At 50.6% G+C, this 26609-nt stretch overlaps 2 protein-coding genes across 2 annotated transcripts in view; one reads left to right on the plus strand and one right to left on the minus strand.

Moving 5' to 3' along the window:
* CPNE6 (copine 6) overlaps positions 1 to 10589 on the plus strand; it is a 33205-nt gene extending 22616 nt beyond the window's left edge. The window contains exons 10-17 of the mRNA XM_035135031.2: positions 876 to 935; positions 1337 to 1470; positions 1546 to 1600; positions 1710 to 1761; positions 3672 to 3805; positions 4184 to 4417; positions 8842 to 9015; positions 10305 to 10589. Of these exons, the coding sequence (XP_034990922.2) occupies positions 876 to 935; positions 1337 to 1470; positions 1546 to 1600; positions 1710 to 1761; positions 3672 to 3805; positions 4184 to 4417; positions 8842 to 8964 (792 nt within the window). The 3' untranslated portion in view covers positions 8965 to 9015; positions 10305 to 10589. The remainder of the gene's footprint in view (positions 1 to 875; positions 936 to 1336; positions 1471 to 1545; positions 1601 to 1709; positions 1762 to 3671; positions 3806 to 4183; positions 4418 to 8841; positions 9016 to 10304) is intronic.
* LOC118095902 (myosin-7) overlaps positions 1 to 26609 on the minus strand; it is a 373415-nt gene that overhangs the window by 315862 nt on the left and 30944 nt on the right. The gene's annotated exons all lie outside the window — the stretch shown is intronic.

A 26609-nucleotide genomic window follows, 5' to 3' on the forward strand; every position in this document is an offset into this window, starting at 1 on the left:
GCGTCTGTGATCCCCTTCTGGACCTCGCAGTCCGTTGCGGGAACCCCTCCAACGCCCTGCAACCCCTCTTTAGGCAGGGAGTCCCCCCTGTTCCTCACTCGGGGGTTTGAAGCCTCAAAACCGCCCGTTTTCACCCCGCAAAGAGTAGCGCTCCCCGGAGCTTCGTCAGGGAGCGTCTGGAGCGGTCCACGGCAACCCGGAAGTCCCCCGGCCGCCTTCTCGTCGCGGCACGTGACTAGGCATGTGACAAGGCAGCAAATCGCCCTTCTCGCCGCGGCACGTCGCGGCACACCAGCCAGCGTCTCGCGGCACACTAGTGTGCCGCGGAACAGCGGTTGAGAAACGCTGGTCTAGGGAATACTGAGCATTCGAAAACAACCCGCTCCCAAAACCAGGCAATTGCCTTTGAAGTTCTTAAGCCGGGAAGCGCTCAATTAGTGCAAAGCGATTCAAGCCTTGGGTGATGCTCTTGAGAACCTCAGCAATTGCAAACCTTGCCTTCTTCCTAAAACCTTGGTTCTGTTTTCAGGAACAGATGAGTCAAGTTGCTAGTTATTGTTTGGGTGGGCGGCTGCTGGAGCCACAACGCAGAACCGGGGATTGCCCCATCCGGCAGGGCAAGGGAGCTAGTCCTTTGGGGTTCCGCCACTCCCATCTAAACAATATATTTTTCAGAAGACGCCTGAAAGAAGGCAAGGATAGTTCCTGCAAAACGTCTACTAGCAGGGAGTTCCACAGGGTGGGATCTGCCACACTGAGTGCCTAGTGAAGGCTGACCAAACCTCAGGGGTGTGAGAGGGGAGCCACCAGAAATGAGATTGGGGGAATTTGAAAATGACTGACAGTCTTCCTTTCCCCCCCTTTTCCCTTTGCAGATGGAGAAAGTTCACACCTTCCTGGATTACATCATGGGTGGTTTACAAATTTCCTTCACGGTAAGAAAAAGAGAATTACTGGGCAGAAGATCTCAGGAGGGCTGGGGGGGGGGGGTTGGACACCTCCGGGAAGGTCTACCTTGGTGTAAGGCGCATTCCTTCCCAAGTTACATTCCATGATTGTGCAGTGTGTGTATCCTCGTGCACAATGTTCACCAGAGTGCAGGGCCTGTGTGTCCATTCACACGGCAGCCGAGCTGCACCAATCGACAACGTTGCACTCTTTGCACTTCTCCGGATTTTGGGGGCGCTGTTCTCCGACCAAGTAACGCGAGGGGAATTGCAAGTTAGGGAGCTCGCCCGGCGAGCTCGTTGGCAAAACGGGGGTGCGACCCTGGATGCTGTCAAGAGGACACCTTAACCCCAGTGCCCCCCCCCGCTCTGCTTTCTCGCTTGCCCAGGTGGCCATTGACTTCACAGCCTCCAACGGAGACCCCCGGAGCGAACACTCCCTGCACTTCATCAACCCCAAGGAGCCCAACGAATACCTGAAGACCTTGTCCTCTGTGGGCGAGATCTGCCAGGACTACGACAGGTACTGTTTGCGCTCTGCACGCGGGCAGGAAGGTGTGGCGTTTGTTCCTCGGTGACCCAGATTTTTCTCTTCCAGCGACAAGCAGTTCCCGGCGTTTGGCTTCGGCGCACGGATTCCTCCAGACTTTGAGGTAAACCCCGGGGGATTCTGGGATCAGATTAGACGGGGCTGGCGGTGAGTCACCCATCCTCTTCTGTTCTCGCTCGGCGACCTTTTCCTCCTTCTTTGTCCTTTTCTAGGTGTCTCACGATTTCGCCATCAACTTTGAGCCGGACAACCCGGAATGTGAAAGTACGGAGCTCAGATGCGTTTAGGAAAGGCGGATAATTTATAGCCTTTCTCAACAGGGGGATTATTTGGGGGCAGAAGTTGAGATTGAAAACCTGGGACTTTGGAGGGATCGGGGTGTGTGAAGGAATAGAATGACACTGGAGAGGAAGAAAGCTCTAGAGGAAATAAAAGAAAAAAGAAATAAAACAGGGATGCGGTCCTGACATGAACTGTGTACACACCACACATTTAAATCGCATCCTCTACAAATTTCCCTTACGTAGCTACAGATCCCAGCACCCTTAACAAACTACAGTTCCCAGGGTCCTTTGTGGGGAGTCTTTTAAACATAGCATGTGTACAGAGCCTCTGTTGCAAACAGGGCCGGTGCTAGGGTTTTTTGCGCCCTAGGCAAATCATCTTCTGGCGCCCACCCCCCAGGGGGTGAGAGGGAAAGAGAGAGTGTGTGTGTGTGTAAGGGCAGGAGGGAGGGAGGAGGGGGTGAGAGGGAAAGAGGGAGGGAGGGAGGGAGGGAAGAGAGAGGGAAGGGAGGGAGGGAGGGAGGGAGGGAGGGAGGGAGGGAGTGGGTAAGAGAGAGAGAGAGAGAGAAAGAAGGGAGAGAGAGAAAGGGGGTGAGGAAGCCTGCTCTTGCAAGAGGCGGCAGCGGGATGAGTGCCCTGAAAGGAGCACTGATCCTGTCACCACCTCTCGCAGGGGCCACTGCATCTCCCTTCTCCCCGGCTCACTGTGGGGTGGGGGGATGGAAAGTGCTTTGGGCAGCCCGGCTCCCAGCTCGGCGTCCAGGGGCTGCCCTCGTCATCCCCGTCAAGCATGAAGAGAACGGCGCAGCCGAAGGTGGCTGCCGCTGCTGCTGCTGCTGCCGGACGGTGGGCTTTGGTGCCCGTCAGGGCGGGTGGCGTCCGGGGCTGGGGTCTGCCCGGCAGGCCCAGCAGGGCCAGGGTCTTGCGCTGCAGCTCTCACCCGCTGAGGCGTTGCTGCTGGGGTGGCTGCTGCGAGCAGCAGGTGGTGGCGCGGCTCGACGCCCAGCGTGCCCAGGGCTCTCCCGCCAGTAGCAGCAACAGCAGCATGGGGAAGAGCAAAGGGTACGGGGCTGGCGGGAGCTGCATCCTGGCAGCCAGCTTGGCGGTGGCAGCAGCAGCCCAGCCAGGGCGCTGACTGATTGGGCACACCGCGGCGGCTCTTTAAGCGGCTTGAGGCGGGAAGCACATGCTGCTGCTCGTCGGACGGGCTGGGCGGCCCGCTCACTTGCTCCGGCCCTGCCCTCCGCCGAGCGACGGTGAGGGGCCCTGAGTGCATGCAGAGTGCCGGGCAGCGGGGGTGGCGCCCCCTCCATTTCAGCGCCCTAGGCGACGGCCTTGCCTACATGGATGCTCCGGCCCTGGTTGCAAAGACTTGGGTGAGGATAGGCCATCCTTTTCCAGTCTGACACCCACCCATCTGACTCGGTTGCCCCAGCCACTCTGGGCGGCTTCCAATATATATATATAACATAATTAAACATTAAAAGAAACTTCCCTCTACAGAGCTGCCTTCAGGCGTCTTCTAAAGGTTGTATAGTTACCTATCTCCTTGGCAAGGGGGGTTAGATAACTGCATATAATTTTCACCGATGAAACTAGGGATGTCATAAGGAAAAGCGGGACATTCTGCGATCAAATCAGAAACCGGGACAGCTTCTGTAAATCCAGACTCTCCTTGGAAAATAGGGACACTCGGAGGGTCTGGGACCTGCACCAAGCGCATAATGCGCCTGGTGCCTGGTTAATTTTGAACACTGGCCACTATGAGAACAGGATTCTGGACTAGGTGGGTGTTGACTTGATCCAGCAGGCTGTTCTCACATTCGTAGTATAGAAGCATTTCTGTCACCCGAGCGCCTTCATTTTCTGTCCTTCATTCATCCCCCACAGGGATCGCCGGCGTGATTGAGGCCTACAAACGCTGCCTGCCCCAGATCCAGCTCTATGGCCCAACCAACGTCGCCCCCATCATCAACAAGGTGGCGGCTCCTGCAGCTGAGGAGGAGAAAACAGGGCTGCCAACGGTACGTGAGGATGCCCTCCGCGGGGGCATTTGGGCAGGAATATTTGGATGTGGGTGGCACTGTGGTCTAAACCACCGAGCCTCTTGGGCTTGCCGATTGGAAGGTCAACGGTTTGAATCCCCGTGACGGGGTGAGCTCCCGTTGCTCTGTCCCAGCTCCTGCCAACCCAACAGTTCGAAAGCACGCCAGTGCAAGTAGATAAATAGGTACCGCTCCGGTGGGAAGGTAAACGGCGTTTCCATGCACTCTGGCTTCCGTCACGGTGTTCTGTTGCGCCAGAAGCGGTTTAGTCCTGCTGGCCACACAGGTGCTATAGTCACCTTTGACCGGACTTAACCGTCCAGGGGTCCTTGACCTTGACCTTGACCCTCTCCGCAGAAGTACCGTGTGCTGCTGATTCTGACAGACGGCGTGGTGAGCGACATGCCCGAGGCGTGTGACGCCGTAGTCCGGGCCTCCCGTCTTCCCCTCTCCATCATCATCGTGGGCATTGGAAACGCTGATTTCTCCGACATGCGAGAGCTCAATGGCGACCGCGGGATGCTGGAGTCCGACGAGGGCCGGGCCGTCCGCGACATCGTCCAGTTTGTGCCGCTCCGTGAATTCAAGAAGGTGAGGGAGCTGTTATAAGAATTTTAAGGTCTTTCAATAAGCTTCATTTGCATAGCTGACAGCCATAACAACAGAATACACGCAGTATACAATTAAAAACAACATGGATAAAAGGATCAGTCATATGACTGTGATTATCGTTTAAAAGATAGCCCTTAGTCTCATTGCACCCTCGATGAATCTGGCAACTTGTATTGTTCTCAGGTCATTTTGATCTGATAGAAGAAATGGGCGGCCTGGGATAGTTATGAGTAGTGGTGTAAGGTCTTAGATATATAATAAATGTTCCTAAATGTACAATGCAAACATTTACATAAATATATAAATCAAAGACTGAAGACAGTACAGGAAGACAGTCCGGAAACCATTTTGACCAAGTGTTTCTCTGCAAGGAGGAAGGGGGTGAGGGATCCTTCCCATTGTCTCAGGAATTAAGTACAGTAATTATCATCTCAAAGGAATGGCCAGGAAAGGCAATTAGATAAGGCATTATCAGATAACCTGGCAACAGGAAAAACAACCACATTCAAATTTATGTTGTAGACCGCCTTTTCTGTGATGTAGGCATGATGTATCTGGGGGGTGGTCTTGGGCTACACCCCTTCTGTGATGTATGTATGATGTATGTATAATGTATAGAGGGGTGGTCTTGAGCTCCAGGGCAGGGAATTTCAAAATGTCTATATAAGGGCAGGCACACCTTTGTTCTGGGTCCTCCTCCTTTCTCCTGCCTGGGAGGGGAGCACCCTGTTGCAACAGTTCAATAAAGATCAGGCTTACTAGCTGCTTTGCTTCTCAGTATTCTCTGGTTGGCCTCTGTTATTTTCTCCTACCGATGGAGAACCTACAGAGGACTCTGTAAGGGCTCTTGTGTTAGACCATAAGGGAATAAGGGCAGATTTTGTTTACAACAGAGCCTCCCTGGAGACTTCAGGATGCAGATATAAAAGGAGGTCCTGCTTTGCATGGTTATAGTATCATAGAATCATAGAGTTGGAAGAGACCACAAGGGCCATCCAGTCCAACCCCCTGCCAAGCAGGAAACACTATCAAAGCATTCTTGACATATGCCTGTCAAGCCTCTGCTTAAAGACCTCCAAAGAAGGAGACGCCACCACACTCCTTGGTAGCAAATTCCACTGCCGAACAGCTCTTACTGTCAGGAAGTTCTTCCTAATGTTTAGGTGGAATCTTCTTTCTTGCAGCTTGAATCCATTGCTCCGTGTCCGCTTCTCTGGAGCAGCAGAAAACAACCTTTCTCCCTCCTCTATATGACATCCTTTCATGTATTTGAACATGGCTATCATATCACCCCTTAACCTTCTCTTCTCCAGGCTAATCCTACCCAGCTCCCTAAGCCGTTCCTCATAAGGCATCGTTTCCAGGCCTTTGACCATTATACTATGGAACTCGCTGCCACAAGAGGCAGTGACGGCCACCAACCTAGATAGCTTTGAAAGAGGCATTCAGTTACTCCTAGTTATTGAGTGCACCCCCAGTCGCTTGGTGTGGCCCCAGTCCCAGGAACAAAGAAACGCCTGCTGGATCAGGCCAGTGGCCCATCTAGGCCAGCATCCTGTTCTCACAGTGGCCAACTGGATGCCTGTGGCAAACCCGCGAGCAGGACCTGAGCACAAGAGCCCTCTCCTTTCCCCCAGTTTCCAGCAACTGGTATTCAGAAGCATTGCTGCCCCGACTGTGGAGACAGAGCATAGCCATTGTGGCTAGTTGCCCTCTTGGTGTATTTGGCTAATCCTTCTTTTAAAGCCACCCAGGCTGGTGGCCGTCATTGCCACCTGCGGAAGTGAGTTCCATAGTTCAGCTATGCCTTGTATCCTCCAAAATCAACAGGATTTGAAGCACCCAGAAAGCCTGCAAAAACAAATCCACTCTCCGGTGCTGTCCACATCTGAGTCTTCTCCTGAACTGTTTCCTTCATCCCCCAGCTAAGCAGGCAGGGTCCGGTCAACAGCTAGTAACCACCAGCCATCAAGAGCCATCGAGCAAACGCATTCCGCTTGCAGACTCTGAAAAAGCCTTCCCAAACGGAATGCTTGTGACAGCCACTGTCTATCATTCGGGCTGTAGATACATCATCTGCTCCCCTCCCCCCTCCTGCGCACCCCCAGTATTCAAACATAGTTTTTGCGCCCCTTCTGTTGGGATGCAAATAGAGGCTAGGAGAGTATATCTATTTAGCCTGGAGAAGGGGAGACTGAGAGGAGATACAATGGCCATCTTCAAGTATCTCAAGGGCTTTCACATGGAAGATAGAGCAAGCTTGTTTTCTACTGCTCCGGAGGGCAGGAAAGGAAATTCCGAATAAACATCAGGAAGAACTTTCTGAGAGTAAAAGCTGTTTGACAGTGGAACGGTCTCCCTTGAGAGGTGGTGGACTTAACTTTTAAGCAGAGGTTGGATGGCCAACTCTCATGAACGGTTTCCTGCATTTCAGGGGGTTGGACTAGATCAGGCTTCCTCAACCTCGGCCCTCCAGATGTTTTTGGCCTACAACTCCCATGATCCCTGGCTAGCAGGACCAGTGGTCAGGAATGATGGGAACTGTAGTCTCAAAACATCTGGAGGGCCGAGGTTGAGGAAGCCTGGGCTAGTTTCTATGATATTTATTAGAGATTTTCCTCCCTTCATCACGTTTTCAAGTTCATAGCATGGGCGTACCCAGCGAGAGGCAGGGGGGGAGCTGCCCCCCAGAAGCAAAAATAAATAAAAAATACCGTATTTTACGGACCATAACCCACACTTTTTCCCTCCGAAAACTGAAGGGGAAAAGTCGCTGCGGGTTATGAAAAATGGGCTGTTTTTGCCCCCTCCGTGGCTGCAGCCAGTGACAGGAACATGGGAGGGGGGAGGAGCAGCCTGAGCTGGGGGGGGCGGACGGACGGGAGCTCCATCCATCCTTCCATCCTTCCTTCCCCCCTCTTTCTTTCTTTCTTTCTTTCTTTCTTTCTTTCTTTCTTTCTTCCTTCCTTTCTTCCTTTCTTCCTTTCTTCCTTTCTTCCATTCTTCCATTCTTCCATTCTTCCTTTCTTCCTTTCTTCCTTTCTCTCCTTCCTTCCTTCCTTCCTTCCTTCCTTCCTTCCTTCCTTCCTTCCTTCCTTCCTTCCTTCCTTTCTTTCTTTCCTTCCTTCTCTCTCTCACCCCTCCCTCCCTCCCTTCCTTCCCTCCCTCCCTCCTTCCTCCCTTCTCTCTCTTCCTACCCTCCCTCCCTCTCTCTTCCCCTCTCTTGCCCCCCCCCAGTTTTGATCCCGGGTACGCCCCTGGTTCATAGAATCATGGGAGGCTTTCTCAAAAGCCTTACCGAAATCAAGATACACTACATCCACAGCATTTCCCCGATCTACCAAATTTGTAATCCCTTCCAAAAAAAAAAGAAACCAGAGTGAATCCCTTTGCAGCTTAAAGAGAAGCTTAGACAGGCTAGTCTTTGGCTTTTTAGTTTAACAATCCCGGATGCTTTAAGGCAGACGGGATTCTCCTGGTATTTCCCCCTTTTCTCCCCCTTTAAACAATAATCGCAGAGGCAACTTTGCAAAAGGTAAAAATGACATTTACTCACTCGGAATGCTTGTTGACGAGTAACAGACGCAGGTGGCTTAAAATGGAGATTTGGTTACAAAGACATCCTTAGGTCTAGCTTAAAAGGGTGAAGCTCGGACGTAGCTGATGTTCTCTCATTTCTGGCTTGGGGGGTGAAGAGGCGAAAAAGAGTTGTTGTTGTTGTTGTTTAGTCGTTTATTCGTGTCCGACTCTTCGTGACCCCATGGACCATAGCACGCCAGGCACTCCTGTCTTCCACTGCCTCCCGCAGTTTGGCCAAACTCATGTTAGTTTCTTTGAGAACACTGTCCAACCATCTCGTCCTCTGTCGTCCCCTTCTCCTAGTGCCCTCCATCTTTCCCAACATCAGGGTCTTTTCCAAGGATTCTTCTCTTCTCATGAGGTGGCCAAAGTATTGGAGCCTCAGCTTCACGATCTGTCCTTCCAGTGAGCACCCAGGGTTGATTTCCTTCAGAATGGAGAGGTTTGATCTTCTTGCAGTCCATGGGACTCTCAAGAGTCTCCTCCAGCACCATAATTCAAAAGCATCAATTCTTTGGCGACCAGCCTTCTTTATGGTCCAGCTCTCACTTCCATACATCACTACTGGGGAAACCATAGCTTTAACTATACGGACCTTTGTAGGCAAGGTGATGTCTCTGCTTTTTAAAGAGCGAAAAAGAGAGGATGAGAGAAAATATATAGCCATGCCCAGTGGGAGTGTCTCTCGCAGAGTTCTCTGTAGCAAACTTGCAGGAAAACTCTGTGAGCTTCAGCCTCTGTCGTGTGCCTGTCTAGCAAGGTGCAAATTGTTGGTTTGACTGCATTTTTAAATATCCCCCACATATTTTTTTCCCCTTGTCTAGGCTCCACCCAACGCTCTGGCCAAGTGTGTCCTGGCTGAGGTCCCCAAACAGGTGGTGGAATACTATGGCAGCAAAGGCATCGCCCCTGCGACACAGAGGTCCTCCTCCCCTCAGCCCCAGTGAGACCCACGCGCACCTTTCCCCCCATGGGCCTGGTCTGTCCAGCACCTTAATGTGAGTTTCACAAAAGGGGGTGGGCGGGGGCAGGAAGCAGATGGAGAAAACAGAGACATGGAAAAGATGGAGATTGACGGGAGAGTGGGAGGGTGTTGGCAGGAGGAAGAAGACTGTGGCGGAAGCTTTGATCCACAGATGGGCTGAGAGATGAGATTCGGTGAAACGGCAAAATGGGACGGAGGCGAGCCCAAGCGCTTGAATTTCAACAAGCAGGGGTGGTGGTGGTGGTGGTGGTCCTGGGTTCAAATCCTCCCCTGTAGCCAGGAGCACTACCTCGCAGGGTTGTAGTGAGTGGAGAACGAGGCAGTAACTACCGGAGTTCATTTATTTCATTTATAACATTTATATGATCTCTTCCAGGGACCCAGGTGGCGCTGTGGGTTAAACCACTGAGCCTAGGGCTTGCTGATAAGTAGGTCAGCGGTTTGAATCCCTGTGACGGGGTGAGCTCCCGTTGCTCGGTCCCAGCTCCTGCCAACCTAGCAGTTTGAAAGCACATCAAAATGCAAGTAGATAAATAGGAACCGCTACAGCGGGAAGGTAAACAGCGTTTCCGTGTGCTGCTTTGGTTCGCCAGAAGCAGCTTTGTCATGCTGGCCACATGACCTGGAAGCTATACGCCAGCTCCCTCGGCCAATAATGCGAGATGAGCACGCAACCCCAGAGTCGGTCACGACTGGACCTAATGGTCAGGGGTCCCTTTACCTTTACCTTTTATGATCTCTTCCAAGGATCTCAAGGTAATGCACATAGTTTTCCTCCTCCCCATTTCATCCCCACAACAACCCTGTGAGGTAGGCCAGGCTAAAGAGATGGTGACTGACCCCAGGCCACACCCAGTGAGCATTGCGGCTGAGGGGAGATTTGAACCCGTTACTCGATCCGTTATGCCGCACTGGCTCTCCTTCGAGGAAGGGTGGGATATTAACCTGATCCACCCAAACCAGAGGGTCTTGGGGGAGGCGGTGGCAATATGGCAGGTACGTCCCAAGATGGCTGCCTTTGAATTGGGGACCGCTATCAGTTGGCGGAGGGCTGGAACGCTAGACGTGAGGCGAGTTCTAGAGATGGGTGGGTGTAAAATGGTGTCCACAGGCAGGAGGGCACCCATGGAAAAGGGGGCCTACTGTATGTCCCCCACCCCTCCAGCTGAAGACTCCATGAAACCTGGAAGGGGTGGCTATAACATGGGCCCCCTTTTTCGAGACATGCGCACAGACATGCGCTCACCTGGGATCACAGATTCTCTCCTTTCCTCCTCCTCCCCCCCCCCTTTCTCTGTGCAGGTGCCTGTTTCTCTTCCCCCACACCTTCGTCTTCCAGCCCTCGGTCCTGTAGGCGCCCTCCCCCCCTCCCCTCTGCCTCTTCTGGTGGGGAAGAGAGAGAAAGAGAGAGAAAGAGAGAGAGAGAGCGCGCACTTCGCCTCTGGCCTTGGGCTTCCACCCACGACTCAGGACGGCAGCGGGAACCGCATTCCATCCAGATGTTCCCAGCTGTTCCCCATCTTCCTCCTGTCCCCCCCCTCACAGATCCTCACCCCGGATAAGCCTGCGACTGTGACTCCCATCTCCTTTAATAAACCAGCTCTCTTGAACACAGCTTGTCTCTCCCCAAAACCGGGCTCTTTCCCCCCTCCCCTCCTTCTTCTTCTCTCCGCCTCTAATCTCTCGCGCAAGTCTAGAAAAACGGGAGACAGTCGGTGCCTGTTTTTGCAGTGGTGATGAACGTTCTTTTTTTTTGATTGATTGATTAGAATCATTAGTCAGCTTTCTTTCCTTTTTGCAAAAAGTTGACTCAAAGCACCGCCACTGATGGGAACGGACGTGGAACGGGCTGCCTCTGAAGGTGGTAGAGTGGCTCTCCTTCATTGGAGATCTTTAAACAGGTTATCTGTCAGGAATTCCTTAGCCATGATTCCTGCATCATCATCATCATCATCATCATCATTATATTTATACCCCGCTCATCTTGCTTGGGTTCCGGGCGGCTCTCAACAGAACACTAAAAACAGAATAAAACTTCAAACATGAGATGACCCTCGGGGGGTCCCTGATTCTGCGAAATAACGCATGCACCGGAAACCAACATAAAACGGAAACAGAGTAAAAGTTTAATTTAGTGGAGAGATTATCGAAATTTCCCAGCAAATGTTGGCAATCCCCATTTCTTGCTGGCATTTGGCAAGAGCGCATGCCTTTGTTCCGGAGGCAGGCAGTGATCTCAGAGGAGATGTGCTAAGCTAAGCAAACCATATGGGGATCGGGACCCAGACGGGAGATGGGGGGCTGGGAGAGAGAGAGAGAACCCTATAGGCACCATCAGGGATTGTAAATAGGGGAAATAAATCTGCTAAGTGGTAGCAACAATGGCTTAGCATTAATTAATGAGATCCCGGGTTCTTGTGTTGCAGGACACAGGAGTAAAACTCTCTTTTCTCACTCTCTCTTGCACCACGTCTTGTTTTATAAACTGCTGATCAGGTTCCCTCTTGGCCGGAGTCAGCCAACGCCGTGAAATTTGCTAAGGGTGCCTCTGAGCATGCACAGAGTGCCTTTGCCAGACCACTAAACAAGGAAGCACGGCTAATCTGTTACCCATGACACAGCGACTTACAGGTCAGGCTGGAGCCCCGGCTGCTGAAATTGCCCTCTGGCTTTGAACAATGGCATGGCAGGCATAAATTCAACAGGGGTGCTTTGCCCGGGGTGAGCTGAGGCCTATGGCAAGAAAGTAAACATTGAGCCAGCGCTGTGTCTTCTGGAGCCTCGGTTTCCTGTGTGCCATAAAGAATTTATGCCTGCTTTTTCATATTTCCTCCCCCGAGAGTCACAATGCGGCGTACATTAGAAGATGCTAAGTTCCCTTGCATAAAAGTCCAGAAATGGGGCAAGGAGGCGGATTCCTGCAACCTCCTTTGCTAACTTGCTTCTCCCTTGATAAGCAGCGATTCTCTGCAAAGTGAGGGACCCGGAAAACACTTGCCTTTACTTATTTATGCAGAGCGCCCGATCGCATATGCGGCTCCTGGAGCCGGCTGTTTGGAGCGCAGTCACGCAATGCTGATAAATGGAGAGGAGGTTGGCTGCAGAACTCTCCCAGTGATAGCCCGGGGCCACAATAAGCTGGGTGGGAGATTCCTTAGGATAGAATTGTGGGGGAGAGAAATTGGATTATATTCACATTTGAAGGTGAACCTATCTATTTCACACTCTATGCTTGCCCCAGGGGGTAGGACCTGAACCAACGGATTCAAATTCCATGAAAGGAGATTCCGACTGTACATTAGAAAGAATTTTCCAGTGGAAAGAGCCAATTGACAGTGGAACGGACCCCCTCAGAAAAGTGGTGGGCTCTCCCTCCTCGGAGGTTTTTAAACAGAGGATGGATGACTGCCAGGAATTCTTTAGGTGTGCACTGCAGGAGGTTGGACTAGATAATTTTGCAGGGGGGGTCCCTTCCAACCCCACCATTCTATAGCTCTGCAATACTACCCGAGAACCAAAACACAGCCATCTTTTGACATTTGCACTTCTCTGAATTTTGCAATGTGTTTCTTCGACGTGTGCAAAAATGCACATATATGCCAGGCCAGTGATGCGTTAAAATGTATTATAGTGGTACCTTGGTTCCCGAATGGCTCAGTTGTCGAACAAATCGGCTTCCGATTGCCACAAACCCAGAAGTGAGTGTTCTGGTTTGCGAATGTTTTTCGGAAGCCGAACGCCCAACGCAGCTTCCTCGGCTTCCAATTGAGTGCAGGAAGCTCCTGTAGCCAATCGGAAGCCGCGCCTTGGTTTCTGAACCATTTCGGGAGTCGAACGGATTAAGTTCGAGAACCAAGGTACCACTGTACTAGTGAAAATGCAATGCATTCAGGGAAATCGCTTTGCAAAAATACACGCGTTATGGACAATTGCATGCAAACACACATCTAAGATGAGGACTTTTCAAGAATACACTTTGCAAACCGAGGTGGAGGCCTCAAGAAGGGCAAAGCGAGAAATTGAAAGAGACTGAAATTGTCAGATTCATCGTTCCCAATTCTGGGGTGGAGGGGGGCGGTGAAAGGGGGCATCTCTAAGGAACTGTTTGATCTTCCAACTACTAAAATTGCCCCCTGGCAATGTCTGAACAAGAAGGTCTTATCCTGGCCAGCAGATAAAGAGGGAGCCAGCCTAACCTCTCTTGAGGGGGAATTCCACAATCTGGGGGCACTGTAGAAAAGGCACTCTCTCATGTCACACACATAAAAGAGATTTAAAAAAGAAAAGTATTCCGATAAAATCAACAGGCTTTAAAAACAAGGAGGCATAATGACATTATCAGGATATGGATAAAGGGAACAGAATAAGAACAATCATCTATATAGAAAAAAATGTAAAAATCGTGAAACTGCGTTTGACACTTTTCTCCGTAACCACTTGACCGATCGTCCTGAAATTTTGACACAACGATCCAGGCTACTCCCAGAGCGTTGTTGGGGGCAAAAATCCCTCAAATCACACACCTGCGCAGATACAGACCTGCTTTTCCACCAACTCAAACAGCGCCCTCAAGTGGCGTAATACCCTCCTCCACCCCCTCCCTTCCTGTGAAATCTAAGCCACACCCACAAACCAAATGACATCATCATCAACCAAGCAACTGAAACCCCCAAGGCGGCCATTATCACACCACTACGCCTTTGTTTAATGTAGGCCCCTGACAGGCCCGGGGGGGGGAACCCACAACAACGCACTTGGGGGCACGGCAAGGGGTTTTTACTTTACCATTTAGCACCACTAACCCCACCAAAAAACCCCACCAAAAAACCAACATTGCCAAGTGGAGGTTGGGGCCTGCCTGGGGGGGGGCACAGGACACAGCACGGGCTTTGAATTATGTAGGCCCCTGCGTGGCAAGTGGTTTTTACTTTACCATTTAGCAACACTACCACACCGGTCATGGGGGGGGGGCCACAAACTGAATAGATCATGGATCGGGACACATGGGGCCAGTCACAGGGATTAGCCACAACAACACACCACACCCACAAACCCCGCCTCTGCCACGAGATCCTGTAAAACAGGAGGCCTTGGCTCCATTTTACATACTAGGCCTCAGGTCTACAGCCCATTAAATACTATCCCAAATGGAGCCCTGGGTGGGAGGTGGGGGGAGGAGGAGCCCAAATAGGTCATGGGCTGACGTAGGGTGGGGGGGTAGATAACCCGCAGCAACGCACTTAGGGGCACGGCAAGGGGTTTTTACTTTACAATTTAGCACCACTAACCCCCCCCCCAAAAAAATCCACAAGACAAAAATAAATACCATCCTTCAAAACGTCATGAGATACGCCAGTCATGGAGGGGGGGGAACAGAATAGATCATGGATCAGGACATGTGGGGGCAGTCACAGGGATTAGCCACAGTCGTGCCCCTTTTAACCTAGGCTTTACCGTCTTTCTCCAAAAATAAGACACCGTCTTATTTTTTTATTCCTAAAATAACCCCACATTGGCTTATTTTCAGGGGATGTCTTATTTTTTATTACGCGTCCAGCCTTACCTCTTCCTTGGGGCCCTCCAGAACTGCACCTATCACTATGTCTTATTTTCGGGGTATGGCTTATATTGCACAAATGTCTTATTTTAGGAGAAACAACTGATTGTTAAAAAAAAAACCCATGCACTTTCTCTCCCCAGTTTAAGTCCTCAGATATTTGCAGTGGCCACCCCATTTACAATCCCCTACCTTCCCCTTGCCACTTCCTGGGTTTTTTATGGAACTGAACAACTCGGGTACTTCAGAACGCGCCTTCTGTTGCCAGGCCCTTACAGGGCCCGGGCCAGGTAGATAATGTGGCCCCCTTTTTAACCCTTTTGTTACTTTTATCATTTTACTGATTGTGAATATGGTGACCGAGGCCCCCTTTAGATTCGGAGGCCCGTGCCAAGTGGCCCATATGACCCCCTTCCTTCTGTCTGGGCCTGTCTGTTGCTACGGGGCTATGGGACTTCACTATTTGACCCCTCCCCCCTGGGTTGGGATTCTTTAAGTAGTTCTCTGGGTCCCAGGGCACATCATCACCCCCCATCCTTAATCTAAATATATAGAAATGTTCACGATGCGTGCGCAGGGGCCAATGTATGGAGATACAGGGGGGAGGGGACAACAGAGGGCTCAGACAAAAGTAAATACTGGGAAATGGAACCCAGGAACTGACAACTCCTTCTCCAATGATGGGGAAGAAAGAAAGAACCACAGCAACGCGTGGCCGGGTCAGCTAGTAGCGTACGTAATAAAATTACGTGTCCGGGTAAGATCGCATAAACAGAAAATATTTCAGCAGATGTCAAAAACTGAACAGAAGAGGCGGGGAGGTTCAGAGGTGCTGCCAAAGTAAAGGACTGGTTCCTTGCAGGTGATATGGCGCTTGTAAAAGTGTCTGTTCTGCTGATCAAAGTGGTCAACAAGGCATGTACAAAGGCGGCAGCTAGACTGGTGACTGGGAGCAGCCGCCGGGACCATATAACACCAGTCCTGAGAGACCTGCATTGGCTCCCAGTACGTTCCCAAGCACAATTCAAAGTTTTGGTGCTGACCTTTAAAGCCCTAAGCAGCCTCAAAGGCCCAGTATTACCTGAAGGAGCGTCTCTACCCCCATCATTCGGCCCGGACACTGAGATTCAGCGCCGAGGGCCTTTTGGCGGTTCCCTCCCTGCGAGAAGCAAAGTTACAGGAAACCAGGCAGAGGGCCTTCTCGGTGGTGGCCCCCGCCCTGTGGAATTGCCCTCCCATCAGATGTCAAGGAAATAAGCAACTATCCTACTTTTAAAAGACATCTGAAGGCAGCCCTGTTTAGGGAAGTTTTTAATGTTTAATGCTGTGCATTGTGTTTTTAAATATTCGATTGGGAGCCACCCAGAGTGGCTGGGGAAATCCAGCCAGATGGGCGGGGTATGAAAATTATTATTATTAATCAAAATGGCATTACCTCTGAGCATGTGCAGAGTGAGGCCTCCTCACCATGCAGCAGCCATGCCCAGCACACGCTGGGAATTAGTTTATTTAAAAGGTGGGAAAGACAACATTTTCTTTCTTCTTCCAAGGCCCTGTTTCCCAAGCTGGGCTGCGATGAGTCTCCTGGCATGGCTTCCTTCCATTGCGGTGTTCCCTCGTCTTTCATTTGTGGCAACCTCTGACTAGCCCTATTAATCTGGTGGTGATGCGTAGTTGTTCTCCTGGCACTGAGGCTGTTTCGGGAATGGATGCCGATCGTGGAACGGTTTCTGATTGCAGCAGTTCCTGTTGCTTAAAAAGAACCCGCTGGGTTGAATCCATAATCAGAGTAGACCCAATGGAAACTACCGTAATGGACCTAAGTTTCTCATGTCCATCCAGGCTGAGAATAGCTAACACAGGCATCCCCAAACTGCAGCCCTTCAGATGTTTTGGCCTGCAACTCCCATGATCCCTAGCTAACAGGACCAGTGGTTGGGGAAGATGGGAACTGTAGTCCAAAACATCTGGAGGGTCGAAGTTTGGGGATGGCTGAGCTAACATATGACCCATTACAATGGAGCAGGCCTACACCAGTGTTTCTCAACCGCTGTTCCGCGGCACACTAGTGTGCCGCGAGACGCTGGCTGGTGTGCCGCGACGTGCGGCGACGAGAAGGGCGATTTGCATTGTCACGTGCCTGGCGGCCACCAATAAACACCGCTGACCCGCCGGAAAGGAAGCCGGCCGGGTCACGACGCGGGGCGAGCGCAGCTCTCAACAGCCGCCACCACCACGGGAGGGTGGTTTTAGACAAACTTAAAGAAGCTGGCTGGATGAGCTCAACCTGAAACTTGCTGAGCAAAGGATTGTGCTGGCAGAGAAATCAGCGGCTTGTGAAGCCTTATTACAGGAGATTGCAACCAACACAGCAATTGGCAAGTGTTTCTTACAGTCATAATTACATAGTCAATATAGGGCGGCACAGAGTTAAATTTTTTAACTTTTTTAATGGTGGTGTGCCTCGTGATTTTTTTCATGGAACAAGTGTGCCTTGGCCCAAAAAAGGTTGAGAAACACTGGCCTACACCATCCATTCAAAGCACATTATTCCCCCCAAAGAATCCTGGGAGCTGTCGTTTGTTAAGGATACTGCAAATTGTGGTTCTGTGGGGCAGAAAGCTACAGTTCCCACCATGCTTTATGCGTGCATTGGATGGGCTCTAAACAGCTGGTGTTGATCCCTTTCCCCAACCTTTACCATTTATGCACGTCAACCGGCCTAGTTACTCAGAAATACCCTTTGCACATGCTCAGAAGCACTCTTTGCACTCTAGCGCGCACTTCTGTAGGTGCCATATACCGGAGCCACTCCGGCTCTGAAATTTGGCAGCTGCTGACTCAAGCCAGCTCACAGATAAGAGGCAGCAGGAGCGGTTTGCTCTGCAGGCGCTTTCTCGTGATGTGGCGCGCACGGGATGACATGCGCCAGATTGGATTTGCCATTGTGCTGAGTGCGCTGCAGAACCGGCAGCCTCAGCTAAATCGGAGTCCCCAGGCTACATGGTGATTACATGGGAGCTTTCTACCCTGGTCCCGCTCTCCGCCTGAATTGCTTTCGAGAATTCCTGGAGGCTTAAGAGGTCGGTGTTTATCAAGCTGTCGTCTTGCAAAGTACACCAAGGAACGGCACCAGTTTGATTAGCGGTTCCTGAACTGTGTTCACAGGAACCCCAGAGTGCCTTAGAAGCCTCTCCGCGCTTCCTTAGTGTGAGATCAGCCACGGCGGACAAGCCACCTTTCAAATCAGTTTGGCAACATCTTCCATGCGCCCCTCCCAGAAAGCACACTTTTCTCTCTCTCAAGTCGACGCAACAGGCCCAGCGTAAATGGTTGCAGCTATCCCAGTTTCTTCCCATCGCCATCCCAGTTTCAAATGTCATCCTACAGAGGATTCTCACAATTCCCCAGATTTCTTGGGGGAGCCGTGATGCTTAAACGGCTCTAAAACTGATGTTTGAAGGGCAGGTATAGCCTAAGGAAGGTTGCCATCCTGTGCTTCCCATAATCCTTTGCAGGATGCAGGAGTTTGTCAGCAGACAAATGAACAGGGATGGGAAGGGCTCTCCAAAGTTAGGAAATGTGGAGTTGTTGGGGGGAGACCTGTATTACGGGGGAAGAATGAGGGGTGTTTTATTGCTCCCCCCAAAAAACCAATTCTTAAATGGTAGGAGCCTTTGTAGGGTACATTTTCTGAAGTAACTTTCACAGGAGCAGAACAAAACTCTCCCACTTGCATGCACAGGCCAGTTTTTCTGTTTACAGGAAAACTAACTTTCTGAGTCTCTCTCATTTTGCCTCGATGGCAGTGCATTTCTATCCCCCACCACCACCACCTCGCTAAGATATTTATCACTGATGGCTTACTCCATGCACAGGGCATTCAACGATTCCCATTTCGCCCTCGGCGATTCATAAATAATATCGATTTTTCTCCCTAACGTTTCCATTTTGGATCAAGAGTGTGCGCGTTAAATCACACCTGCTTGCGGGAACCATTATTATCAGAAGATTTGCATGGGGGGGGGGGGTATTGCTGTGTCAGCCCCAGATCCGAGATGCAAATGTAGTATCTCCTCCCCCACCCTTCCTTTGGTATCATCACATATATTGCTTGCGTCTGCGTCTCTCAGATGGCATTATGAATTCTTGCAGCCGTGGAATTTTTAATTATGCTCCAGCACTGTGTTTTTTACCAAGTCTGATATTTGGGAGCTCAGAGTGGGAGGCAGCGGAGATCCAAAGGGTGTGTGTGTGTCGAGGATCACAATACCTCACCTAAATCTCTCTGAAGCGTAAGCCGGTCCAAGCTTTCCTGGAAGGTAGAACTCCAGCCCTAAAGCCCGGCGCTCTGCAGAATCAAAAGAAGACACTGTGTGTTGTGCCTAATCAGCTTGGTTCTGTTATTGCTTTCATATGGACTAGCGTCTCTGCTGAAGATCAATTCCGGGGCTATGCCCGGGCACAAATGAAAGCCACATTCACAATTGCATTTAAAGCACTTTGATACTACTTGGAACCATCATGGCTCCCCACCCCACCCCACCCCATCCCAAAAGATCTGGGAGTTGCAGTTTGTTAAGGGTGCTGAGAGTTGAAAGGAGACACATATTGCCCTCAAGAGAACTACAATTCCCAGAATTCCCTGTTAAGATGGATTGATTGTTAAACCGCTCTGAGAATTGTAGCTCTGTGTGGGGAATAGGGGGACTCTTAATAGCTACCAGCAGCCTTAGCAAACTACAATTCCCATAATTTTCTGGAGGAAGCCAGGGCTGTTTTAAATGTATGTTGTGAATGCGGCCTATGTCTGGTACAGGAATCGGCTCCCAAAACCTCCCGGGCTAATTTAATCATAATCATAATCATAATAATTTATTTATACCCCACCCATTTGTCTAGGTTTCCCCAGCCGCTCTGGGCGGCTCCCAACGGAATACCAAAAACAAGATTAAAAAAAAAACCTTTAAAAAATGGAGGTGCAATGGGTGACACTTGGATCTTTCAGAAGCCAACCTCAGTTGCTTCATCTGCACATGGGAGAATGACAAAAAAACCCACAATTTATCGGTCTTAAGCTCCTGCACCTCCACTACCGTATGTCCCAGGAGAAATAGGATGTTTGGGTTGGTGGGTATCTAGGGTTGCCGTATTTCAAAAAGCAAAAACCAGGACACCCCAAAATTGTTGAGCTTTTTTCTACCAAAAAAAAAAAAACCCACAAAGTTTTTCGAATGACTTGTCTAAGATCCAGGACAAAGCGCCATATTTCAGAAATACCCCCCCCCCCCCGGATGTCACCTTTGAAATCCCGAAAATATCCGGGGAAACCCAACGTATGGCAGCCCTAATCAGGCCGCTTTGGAAAGCGGGTGCAATGTCCTTGTTCTGTCTCCCCAGGGTCACCCCCTCTGGCCACATCCACACCACACATTGAAAGCGCTTTTGTACCACTTTAATCCCCATGGCTTCCCCCCCCCCCAAACAATTCTGGGAACCGTAGTTGTTAGGAGAGCCCCATTCCCCTCCATCACAGAGCTGCAATTTTTAAGAGTGGTTCAGGATCCACCCCTCTTCCCAGGGAACTCTGGGAACTCTAGCTCTGGGAAGGGTTTCCAAACAACTACAGTTCCCAGGATCCTTTGGGGGAAAGCCATGAGTGTTTATAGTGGCACAATGGTGCTTTAAATGTAAGGTACAGTTGTGGACCTGGCGGCTGGGGGGCCTTTGTGGGCTAGACAACCTCACGGGCTTGTCGTAAGGATAAAAGGGGAAGGGGTAGCCCGTGCACAACCCTAACCCATTTGGAGGCTTTTGGGGAAAACAACAGCAAAAATAAAGCAAATTTTAAAAATTGCTGTTGCAGTGCTGGGAGAAAGGGAGAAGTGAGTTAGGCCTGGTTGCTAGGCAACCGCTTGGGCCTAGTTGGTGATTGGCAAGCCTCTGCCTCTCATGGCTGCTTTGCTGGGCAGTGAGAAAAGGCAGAGGGGGTGAGCTCCATGGTTGCTAGGCAACCACAGGTTGCCTCATCCTCTGACCCACCTTGGGTACCAGAGAGATGCCTATAAGGAGCGAATCCTGGCAGCCTGATGAGCTCACTCCCTTGGCACCTTCCCCACCCACCTCTTGCTAGCCTGGCACAGCGGTCCCTTTGGACCAGGACAATGGGAACAGCATAGCAAGATGTCCTGGGACTTGGGAGGGAACTCAGTTGGCCAGTGTCCTCTATAGAAGAAGCCTCTGATTGTGGGGGGAGAAATAAGTGTATCTGCGGCTCCGATACGCAATTGTGCAGCTGAACATCCGTGCATTCCATACTCTGCAGAGATTAAATTTAAGCTTGATAAAGTGCAGCGCATCCTGCTGGGGACTTTGCAACCACCAGCTTTCCTTTCGCTTCCCCTTGCAGAGTTCAGCCTAAGAGCCTGTTCTGCATGTCCATGCTGGGAAACAGCAATGAGTGCTTCTGACTGCGTGCGGAGTACAATTCCCTCGCCGCTGACTCTTCACACAGCCTCGTGGCCAGAGGATTTGGCACCCTGGGGGCAGGTTGGCTGGGGTTTGAGACCTCTTTCTGTGGAAATTAACTACAGTGACACCAGTTTACTGTAGCAGTTAGAGTGTTGGACGAGGACCTGGGAGACCAGGGTTCGAATCCTCACTCAGACATGAAGCTCTCTGGGTGACACCCGGGCCACGCACTCCTACTCAGCTTAACCTACCTCATAGGGCTGTTGTGAGGACGAAATGAAGGGGAGAACCACATACGCCACCGAGCTCCTTGGAGAAAAAGGTGGGAGAAAATGCAGTGTGTAAATAATGAGGACCAGAAGCATGGAGAACAAAAACAATCTCAGATTTTTCCTTCAGTTTGCCCAAACTACTGTACTATATATCCTGGGTCTTGGGTTGTATTCTGTTCTCTGTGACATCCTTCTTAAAGATAAAGTGATAAAGAGTTTGAATAGCTCTGGTCGGCAGGGCACGATCTCTTAATTCCAGGGTCATGGGTTCGAGCCCCCAAGTTTGGTGAAAGATTCCTGCATTGCAGGGGGTGGGACTAGATGCCATTTCCAAAGCTACAATTCCATGAAGGCTTTTTTGTGTGTGGGGGGGGGGGTGTCTCCTGGATAGATGCGGTTGTCGCTTCCCTCGCCAATTTCAGAACAATTTAAACGTCTGCTCTGCAGCAAGAGCTCTTTTCTTCCTTTCTTCACTGTAATGATCAGCGTGCCAGTAGCCGCCCACGCCTGCCCCCCATCCGCTGGGGGAAGCTCTGTATTTGGGACACTGTCAGTAGGAATTTGAAAAAGCAAAACAAAAACACAATCTCTCCAACTTTCAACAGAAGGAGAGACTAGCAGGAGAAATGGAGTGTTCTTCCCCTATCTCTCCCTCAAGGCCACGGAGAAGATGTGCAATGAGTCGTCTTTTCTCCCACCCCCAATGCCATCATGTCCTAAAAACAACCACCCCAGGGGCTGGCTGGAGAGGGGAGGAGGAGGTGGGGAGCAGAGATATTAATTACAGGGATATTCATTAAGAGGAGAAAGGGCAAATATGGGATGGTTGGCGACAGGGTGGCTACCGAGAACGGCACTCCCCCCCCTCCTTTCCGACGAGAAAAAGGCTGGGCAGGGTGCCAGCCTTGGGCACAGGCCAGCTTTGCAAGCAGAAAGCAAATTTCACAACAGCTCTTGACAGGGTTCCTGGGGTGGGCTGGCTGAGATACTGGCAGGGGGTGAGGGCGAAAGACCTTGGGAAACTTATCTGCAGAGCTGAGCATATGGAGGCACCCCCCTCTCTGCCCATTCATCCTACCCGCTGGGCATCAGACACTTGGAGAGCCCACAAGCAGGGCCGGGAAGTAAAAACAAAACAAAACACCGCTCCACTTGCCTGACCTGCCAGCAACTGGAAATCAGGGATAGACTGCCTTTGAACGCTGAGGATCCATTCAGCAATCGTGTTTAGAAGCAATCTAAGGATCTTCGCGACCATCTTTCCCCCTTTTTCTGTTAATCTGGGAGTTAAACAGTGAAACTGAGAGCCGCTTGGGTATAATTGGGATGATGGGTTGTGCAAATAAGAAAGAAGAAGAGCTCACAGGATCAGGCCATTTAGTCCAGAATCCAGTTCTCCCAGTGGCCAGCCAGATGCCTCTACAGCAAGCCTGGAGGGTGTCAGCATCTTTGGGAAAACGGATGAGACCCTTGAGGGGAACTCGGTGCCCCTGAAAATCTAACCAACCGTTTTGTTTTTTTAATGTTCCAAGGCGTGGGTTAAGTGAGAGGGCTACTACCTGCTGGACCAGCATCATAGAATCATAGAGTTGGAAGAGACCACAAGGGCCATCCAGTCCAACCCCCTGCCAAGCAGGAAACACCATCAAAGCATTCCTGACAGATGGCTGTCAAGCCTCTGCTTAAAGACCTCCAAAGAAGGGGACTCCACCACACTCCTTGGCAGCAAATTCCACTGCCAAACAGCTCTTACTGTCAGGAAGTTCTTCCTAATGTTTAGGTGGAATCTTCTTTCTTGTAGCTTGAATCCATTGCTCCGTGTCCGCTTCTCTGGAGCAGCAGAAAACAACCTTTCAGCCTCTTCCATATGACATCATTTTATATATTTGAACATGGCTATCACATCACCCCTTAATCTTCTCTTCTCTAGGCTAAACATACCCAGCTCCCTAAGCATCAAGTCAGCTGCTGTGAGAACAGGATGCTGGACTGTCTAGATGGGCTCTTCTGGAAGCAACGAATGAAGTGCCTCTGAGCATGTACAGACTGTTTTTCTTCATCACCACCACCAATCGAAAATCATAGCCTTGCCCCCCGCAAGCGCTGCTTTGAATCCCTGCTGGGGAGCTTTCGGTTTCTGAAGCGAGTGTGTATGGGCACGATCCCTTAGCACTTAGGGCAGAGCTCATTTGGACCCGGGATGCAAAGCCAGTTCAGATCACAGCCCAGAATCCTTTGCCAGAATCCCAGGCCAGGAAGGGGGGGGGAACCCTGACCCAATTTACATCCAGCATGCCCCCCGATCTTGGGTATCACTGTGCGCACATACCTTTGCCCTCCACCGATAGCTCATATTTTTAATCGCAATTTAGTCATAATATTTGTGGAGGGAAAGGAGGAGGAGGGCAACGGAGGAGAGCAATCCTTGGGGTCAAGGAAGGCTATGGATTGCGTGGGGCCAAGGAGACGCCGGGGCCCAGGAGAGCAGCCAACTTCTGCAGCAGTTCTGCCAGGCTGATCTGAGATCTGCGGCTTTGGGGTCTAATTACAGAGCTGCCAGGAACCAGCCTGGCAAGGCAGCTGGCAGGCGGTCTTTGTGTCACCCTCCTGAGAGGGGGGGGGACATTTACCCAGCAGGGGGCGCTACACAGAGGCAACAGCCTATTATGCACCCATCTGCAGCCCAGCCTCCTAGCAGATGTTTCTGGGAACAAAAAAAGGGGGTGTCCCCAACTGCCATCTCTCAAGGGAAGGAATAGGGAAGGGGGTTTATGAGTTGTTGGGAAGAAGAACTGCAAGAGGGAAGAAGGCTGCTGTGTTCAGGTCTCCTTCCGGGCTTCCCGTTGTGGCGTCCGGGGCAATTTAAGACCTTTAGAGGCCTTGAGCACTTAAAAGATTTCGGTGCCCCTGTATATATCTAATTCAGAATTCATCACGTGCTGAAATAAACTGAAGTCACTACCACATGAGGGGGGAAAACCACTCACGCTGTCCTAATAAATAAACTAAACCTAAAATAAACTTACGGTAACATGATCACACTATTCTGTACACAACAGTCGATTGTCATTCGCTTTTTACCCGATGCCTTGGAATCGGTAATAAATAAAACAGAACTCTAGGGTCTGTTTTCCCTTATCAGTTATTCCAAGCAACGTTTGGTATTGAGTTGACGATGTGATGAGTTCATGGTGATGCACGTATAATTTCTTTGCGAGTTGACGCACCAATTGCCTCCAAAATCTATGAGGTTAATATTTTGCTCACCGAGGAAAAGTTATCTCCGACGGCTGGATTGGAGTGGCTTGTTCCTCTTGATGAGGTGCAAAGGAATGAGATGGGAAGCGTTTAGAGCAGAGCTTTCCAAACTTTTCATGTTGGTGACACACTTTTTAGACATGCATCATTTTGCGACACAGTAATTCAGTTTTACTAGCAAACCGGAGGTTAAACTAACCCCTTTCCAGCCCCGGGAGCGTTCGTGTGACACACCTACACACCGCAGCAGACACGCAAATATGTCGCAACACACCGTTTGAAAAGCTCTGGGTTAGAGGCTGTGATTCATCAAGTTCACATGGGAAGGCGGGAACTCAGAACAAATGTTTCTGAGCATGTGCAGAGTTCCTTCTGTAACCTTTGCATCTCTAGGACTGGAAGCAGGGGGGGGGGGACACGGTGTCCATGGCAAAACAGGGGCTCATTTCATTTTACACTTGATGTTTTTGTTATGTTTTTAGATATGCTGTAAGCCGCCCAGAGTGGCTGGGAAAATCGATCCAGATGGGCAGGGTATAAATATTAAATTTTTGTTTTATTAATTCTGGCCCTTGGCTCTCCTAGCCTTTGTATAGGGGCTTGCTTGTCCTCTGGCGCCACCTTGTGCTCAGGTATGGCAACACCTCATCTTAGGGTTCATCATCTCCTTTGGCCCCAGGGACAAAACTCAGCAAAACTGAAACATCCAGGAGGTGGGCTGTTGTTTTTTCCAGCTATGCTTTCAGTAGAGCTTTGACTATATTATTAATCACAGCCATTTATTCAGCACTTTTTTTTAGAGGGGGAAGAGAAATACTATACGTGGCGGTTTTTGCAGTCCTTGCTTGTGATCATCGTGCAGAGCAGACTGCCGGGAAGCTGTCTTACACAGAGTGAAACTATTGGTCCATCTATCTCAGTATTGTCTACACTGACTGGCAGCAGCTCTGCAGGATTCTCCCTCCCAATCAGGGATTGAACCTAGGACCTCCTGCATGCAAGCACATACCCCACCCAACATTGTTAGCATCCCATTGTACAGATATGGAAACTGAGGCATATGCGACTTGCCCAGGTGATAAGACCATGGCTAGGCAGACTTTGAGCCAAGGTCTCTTCACATCCAGGCCTTTTATCCATTGGATTGTATCCAGATCAGATTGCCAGGGAGCAAAAGGGAAAAGTCTCTCATTGATTATCTTAGCACAAGAAGGGAGTAAAGTACAGGAAGGCTGAGCAGTCTTCTCTGTTCGAAATGCTCAGAAAGCAGCCAGGCCTGACTACGTGGCCGTAAACAGGCAGTAAACAGGAACCATGCAGAAAATGAAAGAACTCCACACTCTTTGTTACCTTGGTTTTTTTTAAGGGTCCTTTTATTAATTTTAAAAATCCATTCATACCAGAAAATCTGCTGCCTCTGATTTCCCCCTTCTGGGCCGCACACTGGCTCAGAATGTTCACTTGGAGCGAAAAGGAGTCGCTTCGGAAATAAATACGGTAGTAGAAAATACTGGAAAGCTAAACAGATTGAGGCGGCTGCCTGGGGGAGGGGGTGCGTCGTTGAGTGTGCGTCAAAGGGAGCGATGAATTTGCGCCACACAATGCACATATTTGGGAGTCAGGTCACAAAAGACACCCGTTTGCCCACAGCCCCATCCTGCTTTCTCCCCAAATGCCCCCCTCCCTGCCCCTTGCGCAAGCAAACCACAAGCCACCCGGTCGGACACACACGCTAAGGATCACTCACAACCACTCCTGTGCAAGTCCATGCGCAGGGTTCATATGACATGCGCTTAACAACAAGGATGACTGGAACGGGACAGCGCACAGCTGCACAATAAATTGCATTTGCGCGTCCCTTTCTGTGGGAGAGCTCGATTGCACGCCGCTGTTTCTGTGTGCTTCTCCGACGGCACCATACATTTAAAGCACATTCAACGCACATTTAAAACGCACCTGACTTCCCCCCAACGAATCCCAGGAGCTGGAGGTTCCACCTAACAGATGACAAGCTCCCAGGATTCTTTTGGGCCATGCCATGCCCTTGAC

This window comes from Zootoca vivipara, chromosome 13 (assembly GCF_963506605.1).
Source record: "Zootoca vivipara chromosome 13, rZooViv1.1, whole genome shotgun sequence".
Lineage (NCBI taxonomy): Eukaryota > Metazoa > Chordata > Lepidosauria > Squamata > Lacertidae > Zootoca > Zootoca vivipara.